Source organism: Onychostruthus taczanowskii, unplaced genomic scaffold (genome assembly GCF_017590055.1).
Source record: "Onychostruthus taczanowskii isolate IOZ18803 unplaced genomic scaffold, ASM1759005v1 scaffold32, whole genome shotgun sequence".
Taxonomy (NCBI): domain Eukaryota; kingdom Metazoa; phylum Chordata; class Aves; order Passeriformes; family Passeridae; genus Onychostruthus; species Onychostruthus taczanowskii.
The window spans coordinates 5,327,825-5,343,688 of record NW_024500572.1 but is presented as its reverse complement, the minus strand read 5'-3'; the positions used below and the strand labels follow the sequence as shown (position 1 = coordinate 5,343,688).

At 41.6% G+C, this 15,864-nt stretch overlaps 2 protein-coding genes across 12 annotated transcripts; one reads left to right on the top strand and one right to left on the bottom strand.

Moving 5' to 3' along the window:
- The first annotated feature begins 71 nt into the window (after window positions 1–71).
- On the top strand, window positions 72–11,596 carry LOC121338938 (solute carrier family 2, facilitated glucose transporter member 11-like). Of its 8 annotated transcripts, none has more exons than XM_041410315.1 (13): window positions 72–370; window positions 683–772; window positions 2,686–2,784; window positions 4,330–4,490; window positions 5,183–5,307; window positions 5,539–5,668; window positions 6,172–6,320; window positions 7,159–7,346; window positions 7,860–7,970; window positions 8,080–8,181; window positions 9,262–9,337; window positions 9,764–9,891; window positions 10,362–10,414. In XM_041410315.1, the coding sequence occupies exons 1-13, from the start codon at window positions 353–355 to the stop codon at window positions 10,365–10,367; spliced, it is 1,383 nt and encodes a 460-aa protein (XP_041266249.1). In that variant the 5' UTR covers window positions 72–352; the 3' UTR covers window positions 10,368–10,414. The 8 variants fall into 8 exon arrangements, with proteins under 8 accessions (XP_041266249.1, XP_041266242.1, XP_041266241.1 ...); XM_041410308.1 differs by lacking the exon at window positions 10,362–10,414 and adding an exon at window positions 10,796–11,596 and having other exon boundaries at window positions 95–370; window positions 702–772; XM_041410307.1 differs by lacking the exon at window positions 10,362–10,414 and adding an exon at window positions 10,796–11,596 and having other exon boundaries at window positions 95–370.
- Window positions 10,186–15,843, bottom strand: HSCB (HscB mitochondrial iron-sulfur cluster cochaperone). 4 transcript variants are annotated; one of them, XM_041410320.1, is made up of 7 exons: window positions 15,675–15,804; window positions 15,513–15,609; window positions 15,033–15,122; window positions 14,351–14,495; window positions 13,417–13,464; window positions 12,171–12,285; window positions 10,186–10,897 (listed from the first exon to the last, which is right to left on the bottom strand). In XM_041410320.1, the coding sequence occupies exons 1-6, from the start codon at window positions 15,680–15,682 to the stop codon at window positions 12,194–12,196; spliced, it is 480 nt and encodes a 159-aa protein (XP_041266254.1). In that variant the 5' UTR covers window positions 15,683–15,804; the 3' UTR covers window positions 10,186–10,897; window positions 12,171–12,193. The 4 variants fall into 4 exon arrangements, with proteins under 4 accessions (XP_041266254.1, XP_041266255.1, XP_041266256.1 ...); XM_041410321.1 differs by having other exon boundaries at window positions 10,186–10,893; XM_041410322.1 differs by having other exon boundaries at window positions 10,186–10,874.
- Between the last annotated feature and the right edge of the window lie 21 nt (window positions 15,844–15,864).

Below are 15,864 nucleotides of genomic sequence, written 5' to 3'. Positions count from 1 at the left end.
GCACTGGGAGACCTCTGGGAGTTGTAGTCCCGAGTGCTGTGGGACTTGTAGTTCTGGGTGCTGTGGGAGACGCGCTCTGGGAGCGGGGTCCCCGCCGCGGCCCGTGAGGGCGCCGCGGGGTCCCCGCCGCGGCCCGTGAGGGCGCCGTGAGGGCGCCGCGGGGTCCCCGCCGCGGCCCGTGAGGGCGCCGCGGGGTCCCCGAGGAAATCCGAACAGCCCCTCTCTTGTCCGTGGCCCGGCTTAATCCCCGCAGCGGGGCGGGCACGGTCCGGCAGCCAAATCCCGGTCAGCTGAGGAGCTCAGGCGGGCTCGGGGAGGTGGCGAGCGGAGCTCCGGGCGGCAGGAGGGAGGGATGGCGCCCAGGAACACGGTAACCACCCTTGTCTTTAGTTGCGGGAGGCTGCGGGTTCTGCGCGGAGTTAGAGAAGGACGGTGTATTACACAGTGTGAGAGGTGGGAAAGCTCCCTGAGGCTGCTGCGAGGCTTTATCGAAGTTGGACATCCCTGTCACAAAAATGTTGAGGAGAGTCCCAATGGGCGGGGAGAAAAAAACCACCAAAACCAATCAAACAAAACAACAACAAAAAAAAAAAGTAAAGCTGTGTCTTAATACATTAGTAACTTAAGTTTTTTGGCACCTTTTTTTTTTTTATTTTTATTTTTTTTTTCCCCTGTAACGTAGTTTATTAAATTTTGCAAAGGAAATCTAATTCAGCCCATGCTCAGAATGGAGCACCAGCCCCTGCTCAGAGGGTCTAGCTCGCCCTGCAAGGTAAGCAGAACCATCCTGAAGGTGGATCCTGCAGGGAGTTTGTGGTTTTAGCAATGATGTACACATGTGAAATGTGCGGGAATTTCATGGCAGCTTTTGAATAGAAATACATTAAGGGATTAGACTCGTAAGGTTTCGTGCTTTTCTTGGACACCTGGCTGTGGTAGAAAGTGGAAGCTATAAAAGCAGCTTTCTGATTCTAATGTTTTACATTGAATACAAATTGAATTTTGTGTCATGTTTTTGGAATTAAGTGAACGCCCTTATAAACTGAACACGAGGCTGTTATCTGTGCTCTCTCCAAATTCCAGTGTGAGACAGCATACCAGTGTCACGAGCCCAGCTGATTTGGGCAGGAAGAACAAAAGATCTGTCATAATAAAACCTAAGTTATATGATGTATGTTCATTATTTTGGGTTGTATGTTTCTTTATTTATTTTCTGTCCCTTCTAGATTCCCAATTGTACCCATAAAACACACAAAATAGGTTTACAGTACTTAATTAATATAAGGGTCTGAGTGTGCAGTGCCACATTCCAAAACATCAGTTTTGGTTTTTTCTACCATACCCACTGCAGCCCTTACTTATAACACTTAACTCATTGCTTTGATTGACATTCAGAGAAATACTTTTTATTCTTGGAAACTGTAAGGAAATGTTAATTGGATTTTACTTTAATAAGATCAATTTCAACTTGCAAATTTCAGGGAGGGAGGAAGGAAGGAAGGAAGTTTTGATGAATTATCTTTAGGAAGGACACAGCTCTGTCAGAATACAGTACAATATCTGGAATAACTCAGCATTTCTGGGAACTGGACCAAGAATGAGAAGGATGAAGGATTAGTCTACACACTTTACAATGAGAAATTCAGGGAGTACAAGTTTATTAAAAGAAATATGTACAGCCTTTATATATGAAGTGGAAATTTGATCACTGAAGTGTCTTCAATATAGGAGATGTTGTTGTGTACAGCTGGACTTGATCAATAAGATACTCTGAGATTAAATTAGGACCTAATTTAAAAGGAAAGGTTTGCTAGACATTTGAACTGGATGTTATTTTTAGTATGATCATATTCAGTAAAAAGTAAACTCAGAGAGCACCTCATGAGAATATCAAACACTGTATAAATCTCTGGAGATATCTGGCCATATCCAAAGTATGGTTTATGAGCAGTTAGATTCTTGTGATTTGGATGTATCACAGCAGTAGTTTGTGTTGATTTTAAAACCTGTGAATCTGTGACTCTATGAATTTTAGTTTGTGAATAGTGATTTGAGACTGTAACTAGGTCATAGATATTGAAACATTTTAAAAATACATGCTAATAAACTTTAAATTTAATATTCTTGCCAGTGACAAATTATTGTGAATGGGGTACTAAGGCTTTGCCCCTGCCAACTTGCAGACATTGAGTAATCATTTTAGGGACTTAAAATATTGCTTAGAGGGAAATAAAACATTGTTGCTTCTCACACCTTGATTAAAATGTGACTCACAGAAATTGAGATTTGTTAATTCTTATACTGGGTCGTTGTGTCTCTAACACCAGACATAAACAGTCCTAGCATTCTTTCAGTAAAAACAGGCACTGTGAGCAGTGTGGCTTATGCAAAAAGCATTTACTCAGTTTCTAATAACAGCTGTAATGGTTTTGTTGCCTACACTTAATCTGGAGACTTGTGATTGTGGTATTTCTGAAGGCTGTTAATGATCAGGGCCAAAAATAGCCTGAAATGCTTCTCCTGCTGCAGGTGTTCAGGAGTTCAGGTGGTTTTCTAAACTAATACTTTGACTGCTCCAAACTAAATACATGATGTATTTCACCATAATTTTCCTTCAGATATTACATGTGTGTGGGCTCAGGGTCCTGTCTCTGTTTATGCCCATGATTTTCTTTTGCTCCCCAGCTCCCCAGCTGGACGTTGTTCCTGGCTGTTTGTGCTGTTGGAATTGGAGGCACCTTTCAGTATGGGTACAATGTCTCTATTATCAATGCACCCACGCAGGTAAAAGCTCATCTTTTGTTCCCTGGGCTCTTTCCTCTCTGAACTTGGCCACGAGGCCAAATGTGCCTTTGCTGTGATCACAGTGGGAGCTGAAGCACTCTTCCTCTCAAGTGAAGGAATCTTGTTCATTTCCTATGTGGTTTCATGTGCATTTGTTTGTGAGTACCTCCAGTCAGAGCTATTCTATGTCAGACAAAAGTGCTAAATAGGCCACATAAATACCTTTATTATTAGAAAGATTAACTGAATAAGTAATATATTTTTTGGTTACTAAAATCACCCAGAACCCTAAGGGTAGAATAGACCTGAACATTTTCAGTTGGAAGGGACCTACAATGACCATCTAGTCCAACTACCTGACCACTTCAGGGCTGACCAAAAGTTAAAGCATGTTACTAACAGCAATGTCCAAATGCCCTTGGAGCATTGACCACTTATTTGGAAGCCTGTTCTTCTGCCTGACCCCCCTTTCTGTAGGATATCACCACTGTTTCTCCAAATGTCAGGTTTAAACCTCCCCTGATACAGCTTTGAGCCATTCCCATTCCTTCTATCACTGGATAACAGGGAGAAAGTACAGCTACTATTTACAGGTATCCATCACAAGGCAGATTACTGAAAAAGTCCTTCTTAGGGAATTAAAACGTTCCATCTGTAGTGGCTGAGTATCTTGTAGGTGTTTTCACTTGCTACTTGAGTGTTCTTTGCTGTAGCCTCCAGGATTCTGCATATTTTGTGGATGACTCAAGGATCTAAGCAAATGTTCTTGTGAAAGTGATGGGTATCAGTTTTTGCTACCAGCTGATTTATTTGCTTGGGAAACTGTGAAGATTGAATTTGCAACCCTGTATGTTTTTTACAAAGCTTAAAAGAAGCTGTTTGTGAAAGAACATGTCATATGCTGGGAACAGAGAGATAGTCCAAACAGTTTGTTCTTCTGTAATCTTTGTTTGAAGGTAAAGAGCAAGAGCCTCTGATTACAGATACATGCCAGTTCAAGAGTTTCTAAAGGCAAATTTTAAAAAACCAAGCATGTGGAATAACAGCTTCAAAGTTCTGACACATGAATACTGTAAGGTGGAGTAGTATTAGAGCTGAAAAAGCGATTTTACTCTTTTGGATTATACTAAGGCAGGGAGATTTAAATCAAGTGTCAGAATGAGTCCCCTGACAGTAAAATTTTTTAGGTTGAAAGGCCTCTGTGCTCTGAGATGTTCTAAAAACAGCAGGGCCAGCCATGCACCCTGTTCCTCTTCTTGTTCAGAAGGACCTCAGAGCTCTCTCGTGGCAGTGCATGTCAGGGTTGTTTCCCCTCTGCTGCAGCACCTGAGGCAGGGCCCAAAGCAGAGCTGCTCAGCAGCCTTTGAGGTGTGTGGGGAGTAGGAAACACAAAGTCTTCCTCGTGGTCAAGGAAGATTCTGCCAGATGATATCTCTTAGAATTAACTCCCAGAACTGATTTTCAGGACTGGGGTGCAAGTTATTTGTAGTGCTGTTTGTAGGGCTGTATAAAATGCTACACATTCATCACTCTTTTCTACTGCAGCATATACACAAGTTCTTAAACGAGACCTGGAGTAGTCGTTATCACAAGGAGCTAAATCCAGATTTGCTGACTTTTCTTTGGTCTGTCATTGCTTCTATCTTTTCCCTCGGAGGCCTGTGTGGAGCCCTGATTGGAGGCAGCATGGCCATACGCCTGGGCAGGTCAGTTGCAGCAGCAGGCATATGAAAGCATGTTTGCTTTTCCTACCTTCCCACTGAAATTGAAAGTAAATAAATGGGAAAAGAGTGGGAGAAAAGAGTACCTTGGTGAAAGTGATTTTTCACTTTAAAACTGAGTTTTCTAGTAGAATTTTACAGTTTATTCCAATGTAACTTTCAAGGATGAGCCCTGAATTATGACCTTTGTCTTAGTCTTTGCATTACATTTACTGAAATCTGAGTAGGAGAATGCACACAGAGTGTGTTGGAAACATGAGTTTCCCCATGATACATTTGCAGCCCTTGTGCCAGTAAGGATGTGCTGCTTCATCTGTTACACTTCATTTGTCTAAGTGAAGAAACCCCACTCCTACCTTGTCAGGCATTTCTGTCATGTTTAGACATTTTAAAAACATAAGCAGTTGTATCAGATATCTGGGTTTTCTAGGTTTCCAGGGAATAGCATGTTTCTTCAGCATAAAGTCAATTTATCCCTCCACATTATCAGAAAAGAAGCTGTCTAAAAACCACATTGTTACAGATTTCCATAATGTCTGGTTGAGGTGGGTTGTTTTCAATGTTGGGGTTTTTTTTTGTTTGTTTTAATCAGTTTTTGTTTGTTCTGTGGTATTACTATTATTGTTATTATTATTATTATTATTATTATTATTATTAATTTTGTTCCTCCTTTTTAGGAAAGGAGCTCTTTTGATGAATAATATTATAGCAATACTAGCCTCCATTTTAATGGGGATCAGTTTTCCTACAGGATTGTTTGAGTTACTCATTGCTGGAAGGTTTTTGATTGGCATAAATTCAGGTGAATTATTTCATATTCCTACTATCAATAAACTATGGTGAATGATAAGTTATTATTATTTCTGATCCTTTAGGTTTTATGATGAAAATGTTCTGTAGTGTAGCTTGGAATCTGAAGGCAACTAAATGAATAGGAAATTAATTAACTCCCATTTTGTATGTGTTTTGGTTTAGTAACTCCTTGCAAAGCAATTTCTATTGATAGGAAAATGTTTTTTCCATTTACTTGCAGGTATTGGGCTCTGTGTGCAGCCTCTTTATATTGGGGAGTTTGCCCCAAAACACCTAAGAGGTGGCTTGGCCATGGGGACTTCCATCTTTCTGACTGGGGGAATTCTGACAGGACAAGTAATTGGTTTGAGGTAAGAAATATCTGAGGGGTTTTTTTCCTGTTTTGTGTTATTCCTGTGTAAGGAATTCCAATTTCCTACAGCACATTGCAGGACATTCCTTGTGCCATTGCAGCATTAGAATTCACACAAGGTCTTCCTGGGAGAAGAAAATCCTGCTTGAGTAACCTTATTCCTACAACTGCCAGCCATCAGTGCTGTCTCCTCAGGGGAGTAGTGTCAGTTTAGATGGGTCACCAGAGCAGCATCAGTAAAGCAGCCACATTTGAGCTGAGTTCATGTTTTCTGCCAACTTCTTGCTGGAGACAGTGGATGTTGGCAAGGGCTTGAGAGCAAAGGACTCACACTTCTGTATCACAGCACTAGCACTGCTTTTGTCCCTGTGTGATCAGAGGAAGTTGCTCAGGCCTTCATCCAGCTGGAACTTAGAAGTTTCAAGTGGAGAGACTGCACTAAATAGTAACCAGTAGCTAATTATTATATTTATTTGCGTTCTTTTTCCACATTTCTCACAGAGAATTATTAGGTGGAGAAGAGCATTGGCCTCTGTTGCTATCCAGCAGCTGTATTCCAGCATTAGCCCAACTGTTATTCCTTCCATGGTTTCCTGAAAGTCCCAGATATCTTCTTATTGACAGAGGTGATGAGCTGAGCTGTGCCAAAGGTAATACCTATACTTTCTGTTCTCCAGAAGGGTACAATGAATATTTTGGGTTCCAGATTCTCATTTTATCTTCATCCACACAGCACTGTTGTATCATCTAGTACTTTTTGGCCCATGTTTTTCCTCCAGTGAGCTTATATAGAAGAAGGGATTGTGGAACTCAGGAGCCCATAATGGGTTATGCACAAAACTTTATTATCCTGTTTCAAATATAAGTTCATTGACTGGAACTCCAAGCTGATTACTCTCAGTGAAAAGTTCATTATCAGGATCATCAAAACTCCTACTCTTAACCTTAAGAAGACAGATTGTCACTTGAGATATATTTAATCAGGAAGATTTTAGAGGAACTGATGCTGTATAGTCTTTAAATTTTAAGACCATTTGTAAAGATTTCAGTCTGGGATCCAAATGACTTCTGATTATATTTGCCTTAGGAGAAGGATTTTCTCTCTTTGCTCCAGCTCACTAACTGCATCCCATTGGCAACATTAAAGTCAGGGCCATAACAAAGGACTCAATATCTGCCTAGAATTTAAGCAAAACTCCTCAAACTGGTCATTTAAGAAAAAAACTATTTGAAGGTCTGAGGTTCAGATACAAGATATTTTGCCTGGTGAATATTTCAAAGTCAGATATTCCTCTAAAAAGAAGGAAAAAAATGCCACAGAATTCTCCAAATCCACCACAGCAAAAAATGTTGAAAACACAGCAAGGAACAAGCAAGTCACAAAGCAAATTTTTCACATCCTAGCAAAAGCTAGGTCATTATGGAAAGAGATTATTTCCCAGGATTGTGGTTAATAGATAAATGTAAATTATTTTTTTCTATTTGTAGCTTTGAAACGATTTCATGGCTCCTCAGAGTATCGAAGGGAGATGGAAGACATCCAGCGGGAATGCTTTGCCTTAGATGGGGAGAAACCCAAGAAGCCCTGGCAGCTATTCAGTGACCGTGCTGTGAGATGGCAGCTCATCACTGTCATCGTGATGACAATGGGCCAACAGCTCAGTGGCATTAATGCTGTAAGAGTTCACATGAACAAACAGCTTAAATAATGATTTTATTTCCACCTGGTTTTCAACCATTTATTAAAAGATCCACATAGAGAAGCTCAGCGAAACGTGATAGGTGGGAAAGAATGTCCTTGCATTATTTTGGTGTTTCTCTTTCATTTTTTTTCTCATTTCTGTGTTTCTGGTATGCAAACTTTTTTAAAGAATGACTCGATACTTCCTCTGAAAAACATTCCTATGAAAAAGTAAATAAAGGTGAATCACTTTATCCGAGTGTGTCTGGTTTAAGAATATAAAGCATATTCAGTAAGTTGAATAATCATCTTGGCTTTTAGGATAGCAATATGTTTATTTAGACATGAATTTAACAGATTGTTATTGCTGCTTATGTTGAATTAGTAACTCACAACATAAAATACACTGATCTATATGTTTAGTGTGAACATGACTTTGTTTCCAGACAATGTTTTAAATACCAGAAAAACCTCATTGTTGGTTTTGGGTTTTTTTTTTCTGTTGTAGATTTATTTCTATGCAACTTACGTTTTTGAACAAGCTGGGATTGTGGCAGAAAAAATCCCATATGTGACACTTGGCACTGGAGTGTGTGAATGTCTCACAGCCCTCTCCTGTGTAAGGAGCAGTTTGTTCTACCTGCCATACAAGCAGTAATGATTCTCCTTGAAGAATATTGGTAAAAATGAGATCAGTATATTAACAGAAGATTCTATCTTGTCCACAGTGTTTGCTGATAGACTATGTGGGAAGAAGATGCCTTATCATTGGGGGTTATCTCCTGATGACGCTCTGGTGCACTGTTCTGACCTTCTCTCTGACTTACCAGGTGCAAAGGACTCGTTCCTGTTACCCAGTGTGACTGAGGAGTGAGAAGGGCAAGTGGTTACACAGTAAGGGGGAATGGGTTTAAACTGAGAGTAGGGTTAGATCAGGTGTCAGAAATTCTTCCCTGAGGCCGTGGCACAGGGTGCCCAGAGAAGCTGTGGCTGCCCCATCCCTGGAAGTGTTCAGGACCAGGTTGGATGGAGCTAAGAGCAACCTGGGCTAGTGGAAGGTGTCCCTGCCCATGGCCAGGAGTGGGATGGGATGAGCTTTAAAGACCCTTCCAGCCCAGCCCACACTATGATTACATAATTCTATGATACGGTTTAGTACAAGTCATTGAATGAACACTATTTAATTTCTCTGAAGCAGAACTGTTAAATAATTTGGCTGTAAAAGAGTTGTGAAAGACTGCTGGTCTTAATTGAAATAAAATACAGAAGGAAACATAACTCTTAAGCCAGACTTTAAAACTGGGTTATCAAAATCTGAACTAAACCTTTATCATTGGGGGTTATCTCCTGATGACGCTCTGGTGCACTGTTCTGACCTTCTCTCTGACTTACCAGGTGCAAAGGACTCGTTCCTGTTACCCAGTGTGACTGAGGAGTGAGAAGGGCAAGTGGTTACACAGTAAGGGGGAATGGGTTTAAACTGAGAGTAGGGTTAGATCAGGTGTCAGAAATTCTTCCCTGAGGCCGTGGCACAGGGTGCCCAGAGAAGCTGTGGCTGCCCCATCCCTGGAAGTGTTCAGGACCAGGTTGGATGGAGCTAAGAGCAACCTGGGCTAGTGGAAGGTGTCCCTGCCCATGGCCAGGAGTGGGATGGGATGAGCTTTAAAGCCCCTTCCAGCCCAGCCCACACTATGATTACATAATTCTATGATACGGTTTAGTACAAGTCATTGAATGAACACTATTTAATTTCTCTGAAGCAGAACTGTTAAATAATTTGGCTGTAAAAGAGTTGTGAAAGACTGCTGGTCTTAATTGAAATAAAATACAGAAGGAAACATAACTCTTAAGCCAGACTTTAAAACTGGGCTATCAAAATCTGAACTAAACCTAATTGTCTTCTGTTTCAGGAGCTGTACTCCTGGGTGCCTTACATGAGCATGATGTGTGTATTTGCCTTCATCTTGAGCTTTGGGCTGGGCCCAGGTACTGCACAGGAGCGTGTGTGAGTGGGGGAAGGTCTGGGAGGCCTGAGGTGTCACACAGCCAAGAAGCCTTTGCAGCACAGCTGCTGCTGCTCTGGCTGAGGAACACAAGCGAGGCCATCCTGTAGCCCACAGCTGAGGCTTACCATGCATGATTCTGGGGCAGTTATGTGTGAGGGAGGGCTTAGTTCTGTCCTTCAGAGCACAGGGGTTCTACACTCCTGCTCCCTGATCTGTGCTGCTGAAATGGGGCTGTGTTTTACTGGGAAACTTCCTGCAAGGGCAGTAGCCTCAGAACTGTGCTGTTAGGAATTACAATAGATCAGCTAGTAGCATATTCAAAAGCAAGTCAATCTTTTGTAGCATTGGAAATACCTCAAATGGACATTCAGCACAATTCTCTGTTCTGTTTCTGAACCATCCCCAGGTGGCATAACAAACACCCTGACAGCTGAGTTATTTGTACAGTCCTCACGTCCTGCTGCCTACATGATCGCAGGGACTGTGAGCTGGATTAGTTTCTTCACAGTTGGAATGCTCTTTCCCTTCATAGTGGTGAGTATGCACAGCACAATTTGCATTTCACCTGCTCCCAGGTTCCATCCCATTGCTTGTATTTTATTATATTCACTTGTATGTATAATTGACACTTGACCAGGATGCACACTGCCCCTCAAATGAGTTTAACTAGATTCAGTCCCTCCTAAAAGTATTTTTTACACCTCACAAACCCCAATATAACATGACAAATAAAAAAGTAAAAGGAATGAACTGGAGGGTAATGTTCATGTTCAGATGAAAAAAACAGAGAAGGTATCAAAAGCAGAAGAACTTAATCAGGTACTGAGATTTAGATAAAACATTTTTTAATAGTGCCTTGTGCTTTTATGGCAAAGTAACATTGAGGTGATACCTATGGTCAGTAAGTCACATCTCTGAGAACTTGCTGAACTGACAAAGTTCTGTAAGCAGAAGATTATTAAGAAAGGCAAGACAGGTTTTCATCTCCAGCTTTGTATTTTTAGTTTTAGCACATATTCTTGACAGCAAAACTGATAGGAACAGCATGCATCTGGGTATCTGGATCTGCCTGTCCTTTCTTCATGGCTGAGCTGTAAGATAGTTGGTTTTTTTAATGTACAGTATGGAAAAATATTAACATTCAGAGAAAGTTAAATTATATACTCTTAAAAATATGTGACAGCTAAGTAGCAAATGTTGACTTTTAGATTGTGACATTTGACTGTTTAAATGGTTTATCTTATTTTTAAAATAAAAGCCTGTTGCACAGCACTTGACAGTCTTTATCTAAAAAGTTACAGGTGAAGATTAGGTTAAGTGATTCCTTTTAGAAAAACATCTGAGCAGCAATGTTAAGTGTAAATGGAAACAAAAAGCTTATTTTCTCAAACCTACTGTTATTACACTTGAAATATGTTGCAATCATATTTATTTTCAGAATGGACTGAAGCAGTATTGTTTTGTGGTGTTCTTACTGGAGTGCTTCTTTGTTGCTGCTTTCATCTTCTTCATAATTCCTGAGACAAAAAACAAATCCTTTCTGGAAATCAAAAAGGAATTTCACAAGCTTAATTTTGGAAGAAATGCCAGGAAAAAGGAAACGGAGCTTTATGAAAGAAGGCAACTTCAAGATGAATTTTTAAAGATTTCTGCATAATTTCACAGATGCAACCAAACTTTGGTGAGAATTATGAACCTTGTAATACATGATCAAGTGGCTTATTAAAGCTTCCTGTGTATTTAGAGGAAGTGTAACTAAAGGCACGTTAGTTCTGCTGAAACGCTGTTAAAACGTGTATTGCTGAAATACAATTAACAATATATTGTATTATCCACAGAAAACATCTTTAGCTGTAACCTGCTGCTGTAGGGATGCAGAAATGCCAGGGAGGATGTTCAGTGAGCCCCTCTGGCAGATTTCTGCAGATAATTCAGCAACTCTTCTTTTATTTCAAGCCCTGTCTTCAGTTTGGGTCATTGGGCGTATCCAAATGCTTTGCTGAGTGTAACATGGTGAGTTCTTGTTAAAACCCACACAAGAACTGATAACTGACAGCTGATATTTGAAATATTCCAGTTTATGTAGAAATAGTGGTATTTAGTTTCTGTTTTTCCAGTTATGTAACTTTGAAAGCCTTAAAGACATTCCTCATCCAGTCCTACTACTGCACTGTGCAATCAAAGTACAGCACCTCTCTGATTAGTGGTATTTGTAATAAAAACTTGTATCCTGATAAAAGACTGACTGGAGTTTCAATTTGGTTATTTTTTTTCCCCTAACCTAGCATCTTAACATTTTAAACCATGGAACAGGGTAAAACTACTTCTAGTTTTGGAGGTTAGTTCCCATCAGACTGAGATCTACATACCAAAAAGCATGAAGTGGCAGAGAGGACAGATGACAGGAATTAAATACTTTTAACCTTTAAATTACAGGGAGCCTGCAGGACATGCTGAAAGAGCCTTCTGCCCCCTCTCCAGTATTTTTTACTGGGCTCTTTTTCAAATTAAAATAAATTCTTCACATGTTAGGAAGTAAGAAATCTCACATGTGGAGTTTGTGTGCCTCTCTGGTATTTGTTTCCATTTCTGCCACTGCCAGGACAGTGGCCCACCTTGCCCAGTACAGCTTTTCCTGGATGTAAGCATTTCCAAATGCCATCTGTTATCCAAGTGCTGCAGCAAGCATGGGATTTCTTTTATATTTATTTTCCTCCTGTCAGAATTAAGCTTTTAATGGAAGTATAGGAAACAAACACCCTTGGTCTGATTTTGGTAACAAAACCATTTGTTTAATTGAAAATAATACTAACTCTTAATAGCTAAGAAGGCAACATCAGGAAGGGATCTTCTTGGCCTTTAGTTTATCCTCTATGTTTGCAAAATACTTCATTTTTGCTAGCAGCTTCTTGGCTTCTTGAAGATCATCTGAAATTACATAAAACATTACTGGTTTACAGAGGGAGAGGTGAATTGGCATTTTCAAAATGAATCTCAAGATTTCAATGACAGCACCTGCTTTAGTACCAAGAGTTGTGAGCCTCAAGGACTCACACTATTAAAACCATGCTGCCTGTTGTTTTAACCTCAGATAGTTTGGGAACATGTCAGCTCAAATGTTCCACAAAACCTGTAACAATGAACAATTTGGGAAAGAAATGTGAATGAATATATTCTTTAATGACTCCTGTAAAGTGGCTGCAGTATTGATCTACCACTAGGCAAGACAAATGTTTTTGTTTAAAACGTGTATAAATAGACCAACTGACATAACTGAAAAATGCAAATGAGGAGGAGTCTGGTCTGGACAGTGCCAATTCCAAAACTGACATTGAAACAATTTCTGCTCAGTTAAAGGGGAGGGTGATTTATGATTTACAGACAAATGTAACTCCTCATAGGCAGGCCCAGCCAGCACCACCGTGATGTTTACAGCTTCACACACCCACCCCTGCCAAACCTGCGGCATTCTGGACCTGGCACACAACCACAAAGGTTTCTTCCCAGCTTCAGAAGCTTGGGAATGGTTCAAGCTTGTGCCTATCCACTCGTTGTAGAATTAAGTTATGTTGATTACTGCACAGGAAGTCCCCAAAGCCTTATGCTGAACAGGCCTTTACTTGCCACACAGCAGCTGTGGCTTTCACTGCCAAGAACAGCACTCACTGCTCTGCTGCAGCTCCAGGAGTGCAGAACAACACTCCCAAATTCAAGTATGAAACCTCAGAATATGTCTAAGATAAAAGTCTGTCCTTCCCAGCATTCTGGGAAACACACAAAACAATTTCTTAGCATCCACATTCTCTCTCAAAATGATTATTTAGATGCAAGATGAATGGAACTTTTGTAATGGACTTTGCTTTTAATGTGAGGTCCTGAATTTCCCAAATCAGCAGGAATGTCAGTTTAGAAGTACTTATTCTAAATACCTAACAAAGAACCATTGTCAATGCAGTACTTCTATTCCATAGCTCAGGAAATATTTGCCAGTAAGAGAATGTGGAGCTTTAAGCATTTGACAGGAATGTATGGCAGGTAAAAACTTCATAAAATAGGTACCTTTTTCAAAAGCTGCAGTGACCTCTCTGGTCAGTTCTTCTTGCTTAACTGCAAAAAAAATTATTTATTTTTTTATACTTAGGATATTTGATACCACTGCATTCTGACTGCCTGTGTTGGGAAAGTTCATTACTAGTTTCAGCCTTTGGGAGCCAAGTGAGTTTTTCATTATACTGCTGTCAATGCAGCTTTAATTATCATTTCAAACATGTATTTCTTTATTTAAACAGGCATACTGACAGCAATTCCAATGCACACCAATGGTCACTAATTTCCCAGCAATCTAACTTACTTTTGGTATATCAGTTTACCCTGCTACACTTAATTTTCTCCTGTGCTACTCAGTTTTTATTCTAGTTATTGTAATTGCTTTTAACACATAGCTGTTATTGCAAAGAATATATCAGTAAACCAAATGTTTTTGGTATCACCAACAATATAAAAAGAAATTTGCTTGTGAAAGGAGAATAACCACTTAATATAATAGCTGCCAGATGAAGAAGGTGAAAGAACTACAATGCATAAATAACCATAAGAACTATAACTGTATAAATAACATTATTCAGTATGGTCAGACAAGCATTTTATTCAACTTCATTCTGACAGGTTTTTTCTTTGGAACAATTGACTAACCTGATAAAGGCTGAGTAAATTCCTTTTTATTGTCTATATATATTTATTTTGATTGACATCAGAATAGGTTCTGTTATACAAATGTTCGCAAGACCTGTAATGTTTAGGTGCATAAATAGGTAAAGTCAACATTGGAAAAGAGGGGAACAGGGCAGAAGCTTTTGCAGTGAGTCAGTTCCAGACTAACACAAACTGAAGACATTACAAGAAATATACCAACACAGCTTAAAGCTTTCAGACTCATGTATTACACAAGATTCAGTGTATTAGTTCTGTACAAACCCCTCCAGTCATAACCTACCTTTAATTGAAGTTTCAATTTCTTCAAGGTTATCCTTGTTTTTGGACTCTGCTAGTTTCTCATTAATTTCCATGACTTCCATAAGGAACGATGAGTCTGTATCACAGTCTGTCTCTTTTGCTGGCTCCACTCCACTCAGCTCCAGCTGGCAGAGGAAATGGGAATTTGAAAATAAATATTCCCACATCCATTTCTATGGAAACTATTTTCTTTAATATTAAGTCTCTTCAAATCACAGAATTTCTAGGTTGGAAGGGACCTTTAAGATCATCGAGTCCAACCCATGTTCTAACACCTCTTAGTGGGGCATACTCAGATTCATGTTCAATAAACCTACAGTGCACTGTGTCAGTCTGAAAATTAACTCCATACATAGTCTGACCATAAAAATCAGCAGAAAACCACACATAAAAAAGGCTGACATGGGTCAGACTGAAATTCTGAATGAGCAGCCATGGCCAAACACTACATGTGATGTGGACGACAAATTACTGTAAGATGCGTAGCAAATGATTAATGCTGATTAATTTTTGGAGAAACTTGGTTCTGGTCTCCCTTCAATCTCTGGTGATTCTCTTCAGGGGAATGCAAATTAGCACATTAAGGACTGAATCGAGGGTGGGATCCCTTCCAGCCCCCAGGGTTAGTTACAGAACACTGCAATACCTAACGGAGACCTTACTAGATAGAGGCCCCGGCTCAGAGGGTTCAGCAGGGTCTGGTAGGCCTTGTTGATCAGGGAAGAGTGTTGCTCAGAGTAGTACTGCTCTTTCTGCAAACGGATGGCAAATAATCGGAAGCTGATAACAAGTGGCAAAATACATTTTGTTACGTGCGGAACGCCAGCGTCCCCACATCGGTCCGTGTGTGGAACGGAGAAGGCTCCGTGCAGCGGGGAGCTGTGGCACCGCACTCAGCTAAGGCCCGACGAACCGCAGCGGCCCCTCATCGTCCGCCGCCACCGCAAATCCGTGCCAGAGCCTCTTCTGAGCACCGAAAGACAAACACAGGCGAATCCCCTCACTCCCCGAGCGGGAGAGACGTGGGGACTCGACACCGCGACCCCGCCACGCATCCCAACGCTAAAGGCGAGCTCCTCCGGCGGTCACCGAGCCCCGCGGGCCCCTCCCGGCCCGGCTCCCCCGCCCGGCCCGGGGCTCACCGGCGGCCTCTTGCCGAAGCGGTCGGGGTGCACGGCGCGCTGCAGGCTCCGGAACCGCCGCTGCAGCTGCCCCGGGTCGATGCGGAAGGAGCGGTCGCTGCAGGACACAGGGCGGGTGAGAGCCGCGGCGGCCGGGCTCGCGGCCGCCCCGCCCACACTCACCAGTCCATCAGGCGGAAGAGGTCAGGCCGCGGCGCCGGCGGCTGCAGAGCCTGGCAGCCGGGGCAGAAGCGGAGCGGCCCATCGCTGCTGGGGAGCGGAGCTCCGCAGCTCCAGCACGGCGGCCCCGGGGCGCGGCACGCCGGCCGCGGCCCGACCCCCGCGTGCTCCGCGAGCCGTGAGTTCGGGTCCC